General features: G+C 34.1%; 1 protein-coding gene and 1 long non-coding RNA gene across 3 annotated transcripts in view; both read right to left on the bottom strand.

Annotated features, from left to right (window-relative positions):
* The window catches only part of LOC135959936 (uncharacterized), a 186320-nt gene that overhangs the window by 143055 nt on the left and 26021 nt on the right, over positions 1–17244 (bottom strand). The window lies entirely within an intron of this gene.
* On the bottom strand, positions 2526–4964 carry gsb (gooseberry). The gene is made up of 2 exons (XM_065512175.1): positions 4910–4964; positions 2526–3854 (listed from the first exon to the last, which is right to left on the bottom strand). The coding sequence occupies exons 1-2, from the start codon at positions 4962–4964 to the stop codon at positions 2533–2535; spliced, it is 1377 nt and encodes a 458-aa protein (XP_065368247.1). The 3' UTR covers positions 2526–2532.

The raw sequence follows: 17244 nt of genomic DNA, 5'->3' as shown, positions 1-17244 counted from the left end.
TTCATTTGAAAAGATCAATCCATTAAGCGTGGATTTAATAAAGTCAAGGTTTGTCAATAGACTCTTTTGAAATTAGGGTTTTTCAAGAACATTCGTTGTTAATTTAGGAATTCCAATTATGAAAGAATTCCATGAATTTAAGCATTATAGTCCTTCTCAAGGATTATCGTTGGTACGTTTTCGTTTAAAACTTATTGCAAAAGGCAATACAATGCTTGCAATGGTATAGTTTCTACTTTAATATAAAGATATTCGACATGAACTGTTTGATAATCCTAGAACAAAATGATAGTCCAAGCCATACAACATTAACACATTTATTAAAGAGTGTTCGAATAACAATGCATAAGGCATGGAAATGCTAAAAATTTTATGTTCGAATCGAGTTACAGAGCCACAAATGTGTGGAGATATAGGTAGGGCAGGGATATCCACATATTTTCTTATAGAAAAGTAGACATTTGATATCTAAAGAATGTGTTTATCACAATGAAAATTATCCAAGAATAGCGACTTTCTCTGGAAGAGTTAGCAACAAATTCATGGGTTTTCAATACAAGTATTCCTGGACTTGAGAGATTTGATGAAAACTGCAGAGTTGAGGCACTTGCGATAGCCGCAATCACCCAAGACTTTAATAAGTTTAGTTGTGATGTTGGCCTTCCTCTTAACAAAAACTCTATCTCATTGCCAAGCCAAGATGGAAGAAAGATCTCACTTGAATGGAGACAAGAAAAATCGGATCAATTTTGATATGCAGAAGATGCGACTTGCAATAAATCTGTCTAGATTAAATCTAAGGAACCTCAAATCTATCATTACTGGTCTCTGACCTCTAGGTGTAAAAGTCTTCGACTCCTTAACAAAGACTTTTGTAGAAGTTAGCAAAACATTCATGGGTTTCCCATACATGTATTCCTGGACTTGAGAGAATTGATGAAAACTGCAGAGTTGAGGCACTTGCGATAGCCGCAATCACCCAAGACTTTAATAAGTTTAGTTGTGATGTTGGCCTTCCTCTTAACAAAAACTCTATCTCATTGCCAAGCCAAGATGGAAGAAAGATCTCACTTGAATGGAGACAAGAAAAATCGGATCAATATTGATATGCAGAAGACGCGACTTTGCAATAAATCTGACTAGTTTACATCTAAGGAACCTCAAATCAATCATTACTGGTCTCTGACCTCTATGTGCAAAAGTCTTCGACTCTTTAACAACGAATTTTGCAGAATTTAGCTCATGGATTCCCATTCGTGGATCCCTGTACATGGAAGAATTGATGAAAACTGCAGAATTGAGGCACTTAAGATAGCCGGCATCACCCAAGATTTTAATAAGTTTAGTTGTGATATTGGCCTTCCTCTTAACACAAACTCTATCCCACTGCCAAGCTAAGATGGAAGAAACATCTCACTTGAATGTAGACAAGAAAAATAAGATCAATGTCGATATGCAGAAGATGCAACTGACAATAAATCTGTCTAGATTAAATCTAAGGAACCTTAAATCGATCATTACTGGTCTCTGACCTCTAGGTGCAAAAGTCTGTGACAAAGACTTTTGCAGGAGTGGAAACGATGAAGATGAGGCGTCTTCTCTGTCAGTGTCCGACATTGAAATACTTATGACTAGGAACAAATTGTTATTGATAAGACTTGTCTCGCTAAGCGTAATTTGACTGTAATCCTCAACTACACCAAAGCAATTGGATGTCTTCAAAGTGACGATGACCTTGAAGCATAGACGAGTAGAGCTAATGTTTGGAGGCTTCCAATTTAATCTAACCCTGAAAGTAACTCTCCAAGACCTCGAAATGTAAACATTAACCAATTTGATTAGTTCACAACCAATTTGAAGAATTATATCAATTGCAAATTGAAACAATCAAAGATCTAAGAGAGCCATTAGCTTCCTTCATCATTTGACTACAATTGAGAGTATTTATACCGAAATACTCTGAAAACAACATTAACATTAATTGAGATATTAGGGTATCTTAATCTTTAAGTAGTTTAATCAAAAGCGGCGTTATATAAACCTTATCAAAGACACTGCAATCTATTCAAAACAAACAATCAAGTTTTTTTTTTAATTTTCAATCGATTTTCATATATATTTTTCAAAATAAAAACAAACAAAAGGCATCAACCTTTATAAAAATAAAACTACTTACAACTAAAACTTATAAACTAAAATAAAACTTAAATAATTAAAACAGTCTCAAAACTCATTGGGTTTCTATAAAAATACAATAATATAAAATGAAGAAACAAAGAATAGCTATACAAATTACAAAGTCTTGTTTTCTCTTAAACGAAACTAGATTAATAAAATAATATAAAAAAAGAAAGATATTGTCTAATTAAACAAGAATATTATACATATAAAGAAGTAATAAATTAACGCCCATAAAATGTTAAAAGAGACGAGATAAAAAGGGCTGCTTTTTTGATTTGATTCTGAATTTAAATTGATCATTAGTTATAAGATAAATGAGGGAGTTATGCAAATCACGGAGATGAGAGGTGATTAGAAACCAAAGTAGGGATAAGAAGAGGCCGAAGCTTTGGGATCTACAATGGGTTGATGATAGGAGTTCATGTGATTGTTGCCAGAGGGAAAGAAGGAGTTGGCAAAGTTATAGCTGTCCCAGGAGGAAGGAGCATGATGATGATGATGAGATGTTACACCAGCAGCAGAGGCAAACTGAGAACGCAATTGTTCAGCGGGAGTAGCGGAGAAGGCAGAAGTGGTGTTGGGCAAGGAGTAGGCAGAGCTGGTGTAAGAGCCGGCATTTGGTGCTTGGTTGGCATGAGCATACGAGGAACTGTTAATGTAGTTTTGATGGTTGCTGCTGCTGGTGGTGTTGGTGGAGGTAGGGGTGGCGTTGGTGGCATTGGGACTTTGTTGCAGAGGCGAATGAGTTGCTGATGTGGAACTGGTGGTGCTGTTGGGTGACATGGAGGCTAAAGAGCCAGTAGAATGGGAATAAGTATGATTTTGTTCATAGGCATTGGCTTGTTGGACACTGCCCATTGAAGGCCAGGAACCGGCAGTTTGGCTGTACAAACCCATATTGTGGGCAGCTGAAGACATATGATGGCTGGAGTATTGTGCTGATGGGGAGGTATTGAAGGCAGCTGAAGAGCTAAATGCAGGCACTTGTTGGGTGTTCAATTGCTTGCGTAGACGGGCACGTCTGTTGGAGAACCAAACTTGAACTCTAGCCTCAGTCAAGCCAGTGCTTTGGGCCAATTCTTCACGCGTATAGACATCGGGATATTGAGTGCGAGCAAACACACGTTCCAAAGCATCGATTTGTTCATTGTTGAAGGTGGTGCGAGAACGTCTTTGCTTGCGTTTCAATTCAACACCAGGTTCGCTGTCATCTTCACTATCATCTCCCGAATTGCCAGACATGGGACCCAAAATACCATCAATAGAGTGGCCACTTAAGCCACCTTCCGAACGGCCACCACGCAACAAACGGCTAATGCTGCTAACCGAGGGAGCAGTGTTCTTATCGCACATGCCAGATTCAATCAATTTGGAGCGGATCTCCCAGCTAAAGATGCCGGGGTTTTCCTGTTTCATTTCCTCAATTTTGGTCTCAATATCGGGAGTGGCTACACGGGGCTTGCTGCCACCAATTACGCCAGGACGTATGGAGCCAGTTTCCTGATAACGATTCAAAATCTTTGAAACACAGCCATGGGAAACGCGCAATTGACGGGAAATCACACAGGGACGCACACCGGCGGCTGCCATTTCCACAATTTGACGGCGTATATGATTGGGCAAGGGACGGCCGTTAATGAAAACACCGCCCAATTGATTGACACGACCTTGTCCTAAAAGATAAAGAAAATAAAGTAAACGAATAAGTAAATTGTTCAACAATGGATATTTAAAGGCCAATAGAAAAGAGATTTGTTTAAGTAGGGCTTAAAAATCTTGATATGAAATTGCTCAATTTTGTGAACAACATTATTGTCTAAACAATAATTGCCGAAAATCCCACACACACGATCACTCAAGGTTTTCTATTTATAAGCAATTAGTATTGTTGACTTGAAACAATAGATGCTGGTAATAAGGATAATCCCTAAGACCTCTGAAGGCCTAAAAGGGAATTTACATAAAATGCAAATCAATCTTGTGGAAGGGATTTGAAAAGGCTAAAAAATATGTATGTATGTATTTCTTTGTTGTTTATAAATTTAAATTAAAGAATTGACTTGAAATATACTTAAGTCATAAGAAGATGCACAAGAAGATCAAACGGCACAAAATACTCCAGCTGTGCAAGTTAATCACACAGAAGATGATGTTTTTTTTTTTGTTTTTTGGTTTTTGATTTTGTATTTTAATAAAAAGAAGAAAGTTTGTTCGTCTTTAAGCCAGACTTTAAGGTGATCTCTGCTGGTACACGCAGACAAGATCAAAGCTGCAAGCCGAACGCGCCAAAACGTCTGGCAGAAAAAAGTTTGTTGCCTACAAACAACAATAACAAAACTGCCAACAGTAAAAATGAAACATGTGTAAAGCTTAAACGACAATCATCATTATCATGTTGAACGTAAACAAAAGAAGTTGAAAGCATAAGACAAGAACCTCATAATGAAGATGATCGTGATTTGAACGTCATAAATGTACGCAAGTATTATTAAACGTGTGTAAGTAAGTAAGATCATTGCTCTTTTAGAGGAACCCAAATGTTATGATGAAAACATAAAAGAGGAGAGCCACAAGATGAAGCTCAACATGATCAGCTTAATAAATTTGATAAGAAATGTTTGAGTGTTGTGTTGGTGTGGAATTTTAAGCACGATCAATACCATGACCAGGCATATTTTTTTTTTTACCCAAAAATCTCTTTTTTTTATAAAGTTTTTTAAATAATTACCTTGAAAGGGATATCCAGCAAAATAGGGAGTCATATTTAAAGTTGATACAGCCATATTTTAATAATATTGCTTCGATTTTTTTGTATGGTTGTATTTAGTTAATATTAATCCAATTGTTTGTTTTTATTTTAAAAAATTCACAGCACTTGTTTTCATAGAATGTTTTTGTTTTGTAATAAAGTTTTGATATTTCAATAATTTTCGTTTTTGTTTGAAAAAATATAAAATTTTCTAATAAATCTTTTATTTTTTTAATATTTGTTTGTACAAGATGTGACTTGTTTGGTAGTCTAGTTGATACTGATTTAGAAGTGGTCAGTGCCAAGAGTAAAATGAAATTTTGAGATTTTCTCTCTTCGCTCAATTTCACTAAACACACACAGCAACTAAACACTTACAATACAAAACAATAACAAACAAAACCCAAAAAAACAACAAACATAAACTAACCCACGCTTAGCAATCCAAAACAACAACTCCTCAGGAAAAGAAATGAAACAGCAACATCCAAATGATCTTTTGCAACACAACTTGCTCTCTCTTTACCACACAAACAGATATGCTCAATAATCTATCCACTAGTTAGAAAGAGACCTTGATAATTCTCATTTAAACAATGGCTGCTTGTTTACATTCTCTTTCTTTCTTAGTTTACTCTATGGCAGAGACCAACCCTCTTTTGTTATTTCTTTACCACACACTCTTTAACCAAATGCTTTGGTGTGTTAAATGAAGAGTATTGTAGTTATGAATAAGAAAAATCTTGTTTGCAAAATGGAAAAATGGTTGGTTTTTCATTGATTTTTCACAGTTATTTAACATTTCTTTTTGATGTTTTGACCTAAGCCGACAGTTATTTTGATTTAATTTCCAATGCAGTTGTTTGTAAGTTTCTTATTTATTTTTTTTTAACTTTTTATTTTATGGCTGCTATATTCCAGCATGTAGTCAAGTTTTCTTGGCATTAAGAATTTGCATATGGTGGAGAGAATTTAAGTAATTCCTTTAATAGGTTTTAGAACTGCCACTTTGGAGGGTATTAATTTGACAGCAAGTTGGTATAAAATACAAGGATTTATTAGATTTAAACAAAAATTTTGATGGAATTGTAAGAAAAAGAAGAGCTGGCAAGAATTTGGATAGCTTAAATTATGAAACAGGTTCCTTGAAATCAGTTGGAGACATGGATTCTCTCCATGGAGAATCCTCATGAAGTGTGATTATAAAAGACTTCCTAAATCAAAGGTTTGATTTTAGAACTTTACCTTCTAAATTGTTGGAGTTATGAAAATACTTTAGCTAAAGGAGATTATTGACTAAAATGGTTATGAAAATTATCCAAGACTTTGAAGTACTTGAAGGAGATCTTGGAGAATGAAAGAAAAATAATATTCCAGGAGTAAGATGATTCACTTAGAATGCTACAGAATATTGGATTAAAATCTCACTTCAAATGATATTGTCTAAGAAACTTCCAGGTTCGTTCAAATCGGTTATATACATGGATTCTCTACATGGAAAATCCTCATGAAGAGTGATTATAAAAGGCTTCCTAAATCTGAAAAAATATGTAGATTAGATTGATGATAATTTCACCTTTGCTTTTAATCATTATGGGAATGGGAATAATAATATATAGTCAAGGTATATTAGGTTGTTCAAAGGTTTGATTCGTTGTTGATTTTTAGAACTTTACCTTCTAAATTATTGGAGATTATTGATTAAAATGGTTATGAAAAATCCGAAGAGATAAATGCTACGGTGGGATTACTACATCATATTGGGAATAACATTCAATGGGAGACTGCTGATGTACGAATAATCAATGATTCATTTCACGATTGATTTCGCTCATTCTTGGAATAATGAAAAATAGTGAAGATGAGTTCTGGATGTAGTTTTAGTTTCCAGTCATGAAGAAGCAGTATCTATAAAGTTCTGCATCATCTAAAATAAGTTTACATAAAGGCTCTCCTATTCCTCCAGAATTCATATTGAAATTGAGTTTGGTATGTGCTTTCAGTATCTCTCTCTGGGATGTGTAGAGTATTTTAAGGATCTGCTTTCTCTAAATTAAGTCTATATCAAAGCTCTCCTATTTCTTCAGAATACAATATTGAAATTGAGTTTGGTATGAAGTTTCAGTCTCTCTCCAGGATGTACTGAGAATTTTAAGGATCTTCAAAGGTATGTTTCATCTAAAAGTAAGTTTATCGAGCAGTACAGTTCTTTCAGTATACGATATCATTATTTGAGTATATGTTGGAGTGTTTTAGGCCTCTATATTCTGAAAGAGTGGATTGTCTGAATACTTTGGATGTTAATCCGTAAAAAGGAAAAAACAACAAAACAAAGGAGCAAACAACGAAGGGTTCGCGGTCGACTAACGACATGACATTAAAGAATGCGGCTGCGGAAACAAAAGCCAAATTTTATCAAAGTACCATTTTCCGATTGATTTCATTCATGGAATAAATATCAAATACTCAAGATGAGTTTGAACTGAATCTGACTATATTAATTCAGTATACGATATCATTATTTGATTCTATGTTGCAGTTGTTTATACCTACATCTTCAAGAAGAGTGGAGTTGTTCGAATACTTTGGCTGTTAATCCGTAAAAAGGAGATTGTTGCCTGAAATGACTACGAAAAGGCTCAAATGACGAAAGGGTTACATAAGGCTACATTTTGTCAAAGAATCATTTTCCTATTGCTTTCATTCATGGAATAAATAACAAATACTCAAGATGAGTTTGGAATGAATCTCACTAGATTCGTCAAAGTTCTTCCTCTTTAGAAAAATACTAAAGCTACATTTCCGCATACACCGTAATCGGCACCGAAAACGAAATTCCATACATTTGCACCGAAGAAATGTTCTGAAACGAAATGTTCTGAAACGAACTTTTTTTCGGTGCAAATGTATGGAATTTCGGAAACGTAGCTTAAGACGAACTGCCTCTGATGTACAGAATACCATTATTTGAGTTTTGTTAAATCCTAAACCTTCAAGGAGAGTCGATGAGTTTCAAGAATCTACTTGACATGAGACAATTTTTCGGGATACATTGGACGCTCTTGAATCTCTTGGATTGGTATCGTCACATATTCGACAATTTTGTTTGTTGATGTACCCAATCATCCTGAAATGAGTTTCATCGCTGAAGATGATTTTTTTATGGACATTAGGGTCAGTTTTCAACTGTTCCAGAACCCATTCAGCGAACACACTTCGTTGTCTATTGTCGTTTACCGTCAGCACCTGCTTCAGTTGAATTTTCTGCGGGTGCAGGATCATGTGACGAAGCTAAATTCGCCAAGTTGTGGTCTAAGTAAGGCAAAGTTCTTGTGAGCAACCAGAAATCGTAAGGGTGTTGATTCATTGTTTACTGAACCAGTGAACTCAAATTTATCCACCACAGTGTAATTATGGCGATTATGGGCAAAGCGCGCGGAACGTGCCTGATCAGAATGTAATGCAAATTTATTAAGAAGTATCAAAATTAAAGTTTTGATACTTCTTCACATCCTTTTATCGTTTTTGAAATTTATTTCCGTCACACTCCAATCATGATCTTTATCCTCCCTTCTCTCCTTTACCTGCTCCAATTGCCAAGAGGTTTCAGTATATCACAATACTTAAGATATCTTTCTCTAATCCTCCAGCGTAGTCTGGTCTTCCTTTATTTAGCAAGAGGTTACTGTATCCAAGAGTCCAATCATGATCTCTCTTTATAATCCTCCAACATCTCCAGGTCATTGTATCTAGAGTCCTATACGAGAGACTTGTGCCTTAATTAAGTCTTATTAAATCGATAATCATGATCTCTCTCTATAATCCTACATTATCTTCCTGAATTGCCCCAATTTAAGGGATCTCCTACAACGACTTGTGACTTCCAATCTCTCTATTGTCTTCCTCCATTGACCAAAATTTCACTGAATCCAAGAGTTCTATTTGAGCTACTTTTGGTCCTAATTTCGCCTTATTAAAACACCTTCTATCATGGTATCTACATAAAATTGTGTTTGTCATCATGTCTCATCCCTAAATGGGATGTTATCCAATCCCAAAGTTCACTCTAGAAAACCTGGAAGTATTTTGAACTATTTAGATTGGCAGTATCCATGATAGATGCCGTCAGTTGTGATGTTCTCAGTATCAAAATGTTATTTAAGTATTCATGTCTTTTTTTTGGATACAATAATTTTGTGACCTGTTTATTCGCAGAATATTTTCCCCAGTATTCCAGTCTGAACGGAAGTATTGTATTGCTAAGGAAAATTTGCAGAGCGCTGAAAACTGACTTGTGACCTTAACTAAACTTGTGACTCCAACAATTATATTTCGCCTTCACAATGCCTAAGTTCAGTCTTGAAAACCTAACAGAATTTAAAACTATTTCCATTGCCTAATACAGCTACAGTCAGCATTTTTGTTCCCTATGATATCCTAGTAGCTGGGATCCAAACAGTATTCAAGTCTTCCCTGCAGATATCAATATAGCTTCTGTAACATTCAAGAGAGATTATTCATGTAGGATTTGAAAGTTTGTTTCAAAAAAGACAGGGGGATTATAAAAAAGAATTTGCAGATTGCTGTAACACATCCAAATCTTTGAAAAATCTTCAAATTGTGGTCTTTGGTTTCGCAGAATTCTCACACAGAGAAAACAGATTCGTGCTAGCAACCGAATTTTTTTAACAATCAAATGATTCGCTTGTACACATAAACTTTTTCAGTTCTATCAACCGAAAGTCAGTTGATAAAGGAGAATTTCGGTTGAAGCAACCAAACAAGATTTTCAAAAATTTCGTAGCCACAACTTTAAAATTCGATCACTAAGATAGAATCATTGGATTGGCAACAAATTCGGATGCTATCACGAATCTGTTTTCTCTGTGCAGTTATGTTTTTCTTGACAATTATGACAAAATACGTACAAGGAAGATCTTCCGAGATCAACTTATTGAAGTGAGTAACCTCTAATACTATGTAGTCCCAGGGATCATTAGAGCCTGTTATTTGAACAAAACTTGTTCCATAAGGAAAATATAACAAGCTCTCTCAGTAGCTAACATCAAAACTCTACTTAAGAATTAAGAATTTATACTTAATCTAAGAATTCTAGTTCTGTTTATCAAGAACTTCAAAAGAAATTAGATAGATTTGGATTATTATACCACTAATTTAACAATCCATGGGCAATAAAGTGGACCTAATGTTAGAAAAACAAAAGAGAAGTAAATTTTATCAAAAAATAAGTAATAGATTGAGTTATAACCGATTAAATCTCTGGATGTTAGTAAAATGATTCTATCTACCAACATTAGAGTGACAGCCAATTTTTTTTTTTAGATTTCAAAGAGTGCCGGGTGGAATATTGTGACACTAGGCCTAAATGTTAAGTGCTGAAAATTTAAGCCAAATCGGGAAACGATTTCTGGACGCGCATCGAGGTCAAAGTTCAGATATATGCAAAATTTTACTGTTAATATGGAATAAATAGGTGAAACTCGTTAACTTTCTGCATTGTTTTCTAGAAATGTGTAGATTTATTTATATTAATGAATATTACATTAAAAAAATTTTTTTGGAAATTAACCCTGTATCTCCTTTGGTTAAAAATGACCCAAAAACTGTATTATCGCCAAAATTAGAGAAAAATGCAAATTTTTCAGTTTTTGAAAAAATTTTGCTACTAAATAAATACTTTTGCAATTGAATGCAAAAGAATCGAAATATGTACGTAATTATCGTTGTAATGAGATATAAATGAGAAAATTCGATTAAAAAATTTTAAAGTTATTACAAATTCGCCAGACCATTAACGTGTTTCAGGCCACTTGAACAAAAAATTTAGGAAACAAATTAAGATATTTCGAGAAAAATTAAAATAAAAGTTCATTTTTACTTAAAATATGTCCATATTTACTTGTATACGAGTTTTTGTCTTCGTAGGATACCGTTAACCTATTCGCAGGTATGGCCAAAAAAAATAATTTTTTTTAACGGCTGTTTCAAAACTCCATTTTCAAATTTTTAAAAATTTTGTTAAACAAATTTCAGATTTTTTCGATCATCACATTGGGGTTTATTGAGATCAAAATAGGGAATAAAAATATGAAAAAAATATGTTAATACCTCTTACAGTTTTTCCGCACATGCGATTTAAATTTTGCGTTTTTCAAGAAAAACTAATTTTTTGTCCATATTTAGGCGAATGAGTCCAATTTCCTTACTGTTATAAATTTTAAGTAAAACCTATTCATAATATTATAGTCCTTGTAATTTTAAATATGTTCTGAAAGTTTTACTAATATCGGAAAACGATAACCTTTGAATCGTGAAGGTCAAAGGTAAAATTTTTCAATATTTGGAATTTCTAATGAAAAGATAGCGAACTGTTATATATTTTTGTGCCGATTTTCATGAAACTTGAGGAAAATATATAATGGGGGTCTAGCATTTACAAAAACAGTGCAAAAATGAATTTTAACCTTTAAGAGGACTTGGGGTCAAATGGTTGTGTTTTTCGTGATTTTAAAAATTGAGGGTAATTTGGACCCCAAGTGCTGCTAAGGGTTAATTTCCATTTTTGTGATGCTATTTTAAATTCTGGACTTTATGTTATATTTTCCTTAAGTTGCATTAAAATCGGCCCAAAAATATATAACATTTCGCTATCTTTTCATTAGAAATTCCAAATATTGAAAAATTTGACCTTTGACCTTCACGATTCAAAGGTTATCGTTTTCCGATATTAGTAAAACTTTCAGAACATATTTAAAATTACAAGGACTATAATATTATGAATAGGTTTTACTTAAAATTTATAACAGTAAGGAAATTGGACTCATTCGCCTAAATATGGACAAAAAATTAGTTTTTCTTGAAAAACGCAAAATTTAAATCACATGTACGGAAAAACTGTCAGAGGTATTGATATAATTTTTTCATATTTTTATTCCCTATTTTGATCTCAATAAACCCCAATGTGATGATCGAAAAAATCTGAAATTTGTTTAACAAAATTTTTAAAAATTTGAAAATGGAGTTTTGAAACAGCCGTTAAAAAAAATTATTTTTTTTGGCCATACCTGCGAATAGGTTAACGGTATCCTACGAAGACAAAAACTCGTATACAAGTATATATGGACATATTTTAAGTAAAAATTAACTTTTATTTTAATTTTTCTCGAAATATCTTAATTTTTTTCCTAAATTTTTTTTTCAAGTGGCCTGAAACACGTTAATGGTCTGGCGAATTTGTAATAACTTTAAAATTTTTTAATCAAATTTTCTCATTTATATCTTATTACAACGATAATTACGTACATATTTCGATTATTTTGCACTCAATTGCAAAAGTATTTATTTAGTAGCAAAATTTTTTCAAAAACTGAAAAATTTGCATTTTTCTCTAATTTTGGCGATAATACAGTTTTTGGGTCATTTTGAACCAAAGGAGATACAGGGTTAATTTCCAAAAAAAAATTTTAATGTAATATTCATTAATATAAATAAATCTACACATTTCTAGAAAACAATGCAGAAAATTAACGAGTTTCACCTATTTATTCCATACTAACAGTAAAATTTTGCATATATCTGAACTTTGACCTCGATGCGCGTCCAGAAATCGTTACCCGATTTGGCTCAAATTTTCAGCACTTAACATTTAGGCCTAGTGCCACAATATTCCACCCGGCACTCTTCAAAATTTTAACAAAAATTTTTTTCCATACAACTGATTGTCACTCTAACCAACATATGTAACATTTCACCTCAAACTGATAAAATCATTTAAAAAAACTACAAACAAAATATGAAAACTTGGGAAACGAAGTTAAGGAGAGTATTGAGCATCACTGATCCGCATTATACGAACAAAGGCGGTCCCATTTGGATCATTTCCATTGAATGACTGTTAGAATGACGCATCAGTAGTGGTAGCCATATTGTATAAAGCTTTAAAAGGTTAGTAAACTGATCCCCCAAAAAATGCAACATCTCTCCACAAATCGTTAAAATCTCCACGAGTAGCTGAAATTGGGAAGGAGTGGATTGAACACTGACATTGGCACTGATCTGCCTTTTAGGGCCAACTGAAAGACGTTCTTCTGAATGCCATTTAGAATGAATTTATGGAGTCCAAGTTGAGAGTCGTAGTATTAAACATCTTCTTTGCCATTAACCTAACGAAAGCTGCTATTACTTTTCAAATGGCGGTAACTGTCAGTTCTTTATAAGGATAACGAGGAGGTTCTATTTGGATCATAACTTCTGAATCCTACAAAATCTTCTCACTTCGTGAGAAAATTCCCCTGTGTGACCAAACTAAAGCCACCTTAAAATATTGACCACCCAATTCCCAAAAAAGTCCTTCCATTGAAAAGTGAAAACATAAATATCGGCGTTTCTTTTTTCTTGTTCTTTAATTTGATTTCATACTTGTGTGATTTTCAATGTTGCATCATTATTGCCACACAACCACAATTAAATCAAGGCAGCAACTGACTACTTGCCACCTTCCTACTGATGATGAGGCGTTGAATGCCTTTGAAAGTAAGCGATGCATTCAAGCATTCATCGACAACAATTGCCACCAAAATGTCTACCGCAGTTTACAGTTTATTGTATCGTGACCACATGTGTGTAAGAAACAACTCAACGAACAAACAAAATGAACTGAACTGAAGTAAAGTAAAGGAAGGACGGTTAGGCAGGCAGGCAGGGCCATATAAAACTATAATAAACTCTAAATACACAACAATAAGCGTTAATAAGAACACCAACATTAACAGCAAACAGCCAACAATAGCGACAAAAGGAAAGAAAAGTAAATGTTACGCCTGCGCAAATGTTATGTTGTAGTGTAAACGCCGCTAAGCCACCAAAGAAGATCATCAGCATTGTGTTTTGTTAGCTCACTATCTCTCTCTTTCTTTCTTTGAGTATTTCCCTTAAAACGTTATTCATTCACACATGTGAAAATGATGATCCTCATAATAATGATGATCCTTTGGTGGTTTTAGTGTTAAATGTAGCATTATTACGCGTGCCGCTCTCTAACGCTCTTTTAACAAGTCACAAGAAGAGTAATAAACACCAAAAGATCACACAACTTATGCCGATCTTTAATTAGTTAAGCTGATGATCAAATTCCATATTAAAGCAAGATCAAGGAAGAGTGTTAAAGAGGGAGAGTTTACCAGGACATTAATGTAGTTAAAGGGAAAAACACGAAAATTTCCTTTAACATTAGACCAACTGACGCAATATTAAGGAAATTTTACAAAATGTAGGCGTTTTTGAAATTACACTTAACTGAAAGATCATCATGTGATCTACAAAAAAATGTATAATTTCTTTTTGAATTGCTTTATATGAACATATTATTAATTGGCTTTTAAATGTTGAATCATCTTTTGATTCTTACTCCACTAGCTTCAGGTAGTAGGAGTGATTTATTTGCTTACATCTGTAATATTATGGTAACGGCTGTTGTTTAACAATTCTCAGTTTTGAAACAGTTTTCTAAATTAGTTCAAATTAATCAAAATTTTGAAAATTATTCAAGATTCCTCTAGTACTTTGTCATTTCATTTGTTAAGCAACCATTTAGTATTATTAAAATATTTGTTGGAAAAAACAGAGAAAAGTTTTTGAAAGAGAGAAACCCCAAATACAGTAGTCATTTACAAGGGCTTAAGTTGTAGTTTTGTTTGCTGGTCTTAATATGTAAATTCTTTTCTAAGCTGTTGGTCTTTTATAAGAAGTTTTAGGTATTTAAGTCTTTTTATTAATTTGAACATTTTAATCTTAATTAGTTAAAAGAAATAAAGAGTCTAGTAGGTATTTAATTATTTGAAAAATTGAATATTTGTTTGTCATAACAGCATGTAGGCGCAGTAGCGTTATGATCAAAGGTTAGAAGAAACGGGTTGGCGGCTAAGGTTGATCGATCTTTGTTTTCAAATAAAATTGAAGTCTTAGAGAAAAGAAGCTTAACTATGTTAAAAAGACTCTTAGCATTACCTACCCTCAATTTCTCAATCTCTGGTTATGGTTTTTGGTAACGATATACTTCCAAGAGATTGAGAAAATTGGGTTAGGTTAGGAAGTTTGTTTCAGAAGAGATAAAGAGATGAGAATGAAATATTTATCACGATCTCCACTCCAAGTTAGACATATTTGGATTCAGACATTTCTTGTTTAACAATCAACGTGTAATAACATTGACCGTATGTTGGAATAAGCTTATTAAATCAGTGAAAAGTTTATATTTCCCGAAGACAGCAACATTTCTATTCAAAGCATGAAACTTTGGAGACGAAACGGAGAAGAGTAGTGAGCACCATCATTGTCAGTGATCTGTCCTTTACGGACAAAGTAGTGTTTCATTTGGATCATTAGTTCTGAGTGACTTTTAGGATAATCTTTAAAGTTTATTAAATTTAAATGTTTAAACGGTTAGCGCATAAATTACATGCAATTTCGCTTTAAGGATAGTAGGTTAGTTATTCAGACAGCCATCCAAAACCTTTCGTATCGTACAGCTCCATTCATAAATCCCATTGTGGTACCTGAGGAAATATAAGATAAAGGAAAGGGAAGAGAAGTAAAGGAAGAGGGAAATCTGTAGGTTGAGTAAGAGTAAAGTTAGCAAGAGAAAATATAGATAGAGGAGTTAGAGGAGAGAAGAATTCAAATAGCGTAGATCATCATGCGTCAGTTGCTGAGTCACTATGAGGTGCAGTTTGCATGCTCGGTCTTAGCACCCACCTGCTTTCCATAATAAAGGCGTATATGCATCTTAATTCGTTCCCAGATAACCCGGAGAGATTACCCAGTGCCGGACAAGATGGTATCTTCCTCCTCCTCTTTCTGATGGATAGTAAATCACACAACAGTCACATGTTCCACAGTCATCATGCAACACAATTTATTATACTTTACTTTCAAGCTGATCACACATTCACCAGCAGGATCCATATCGCAATTGTTTATAAACAATTATAATAGAAACAAAAGATGAAACTGAGATAGAGTTGAGGAGAGTATCGAACCATAGCCACTGATGTGCTTTATATGGACAAAGGAGACTCCCATTTGGATCATTATGTCTGAAAGGCTTTTATGAAGATGCATTAATGGGATCCGCCATAATGTAGAAAACCTAAAAAGGTTATTGAATTGATGATATCTCTCCAAAAATGTAATACTTCTCCAAAAATCAGTCATCGAAAAATATTCTTCAAGAATGAAGAATACTCGCTGTCAATGATGAAATGGAAGACTTTCCGCCGATATTTATCATGAGCGAGTAGTCTAACTTTCATCTCAGACTCTACTGGTGCTCTGGAAGTCATTCACAATAGGCAACTCCACGACAATAGCATTTCCACGACAATTGCATCTTCGATCCGGAACGTCCTGAATCTTACCTCGCCAAAGATTGTCCACTCAGCTACAGCTGTATTAACCGAAAGGGTTTTCCACAGGAAAGAACTCTTGGAAACAGTGGAACTGTTACAACAATAATAACAGAGTTATTATCGTTCTTCTTTAGAATAAGCTAATCAGAACCGCAAATTGACTCTGTTTAAGCTTTGAAAGAGAATCAGAATAGAGCGCAAGAACTTATCGCCCTAATATCACGCCAAAACGATTGTAAGGAGATCGTAAATGGTTAGGCTTTAGATTGGATCTTCGCTCCGAAACGACCCGGCCAAAGATTATCAACTTAGCGACAGCTGTATCAACCGAAAGGTTTTTCTATAGTAAAGAACTCTTGGAAATAGAGGAACTGTTACAACAACAATAGGCTTTATTAACACCACAGATATCATCGGCTTCTTTAGGATATGCTGATCAGAGCCGCAAATTGACTGTGTGGAAGATCTGACGAAGAAGATAAATAATAATAGTCAAGAGAGCAAGAACTTATCGTCTGAATATCACACCAAAAAGTTTGTAAATACAGTGAAGAGATCCAATTGGTAAGGTTTTAGATACAGAATATACGCCGACAAATAATGGAATGATATTTTCCTCAAGAACCCATAATACTCGCTCTCCAGAACATCAATGATGAAATTTACGGTCGATCGAAATTGATCATCTGTGATGAGCGCTATGAGAATCCAAGCATCGACATTTGGCTTTAGGAGATGCTGTGGCTGGTGAGCTATACAGAACCATGATCATTGAGATTTATTACCTCAAATTGACTCTGAAGCTTTGGAAAAACAGTTCCGCTGTGACCGAATTCATTCCCAATCGAATGATTTTGCTTTAATTATCGAATTTTCCAGTTGTGGCTG

This window comes from Calliphora vicina, chromosome 5, assembly GCF_958450345.1.
Source record: "Calliphora vicina chromosome 5, idCalVici1.1, whole genome shotgun sequence".
Classification (NCBI taxonomy): Eukaryota; Metazoa; Arthropoda; class Insecta; order Diptera; family Calliphoridae; genus Calliphora; species Calliphora vicina.
This window is presented reverse-complemented; position numbering and strand designations above follow the sequence as displayed.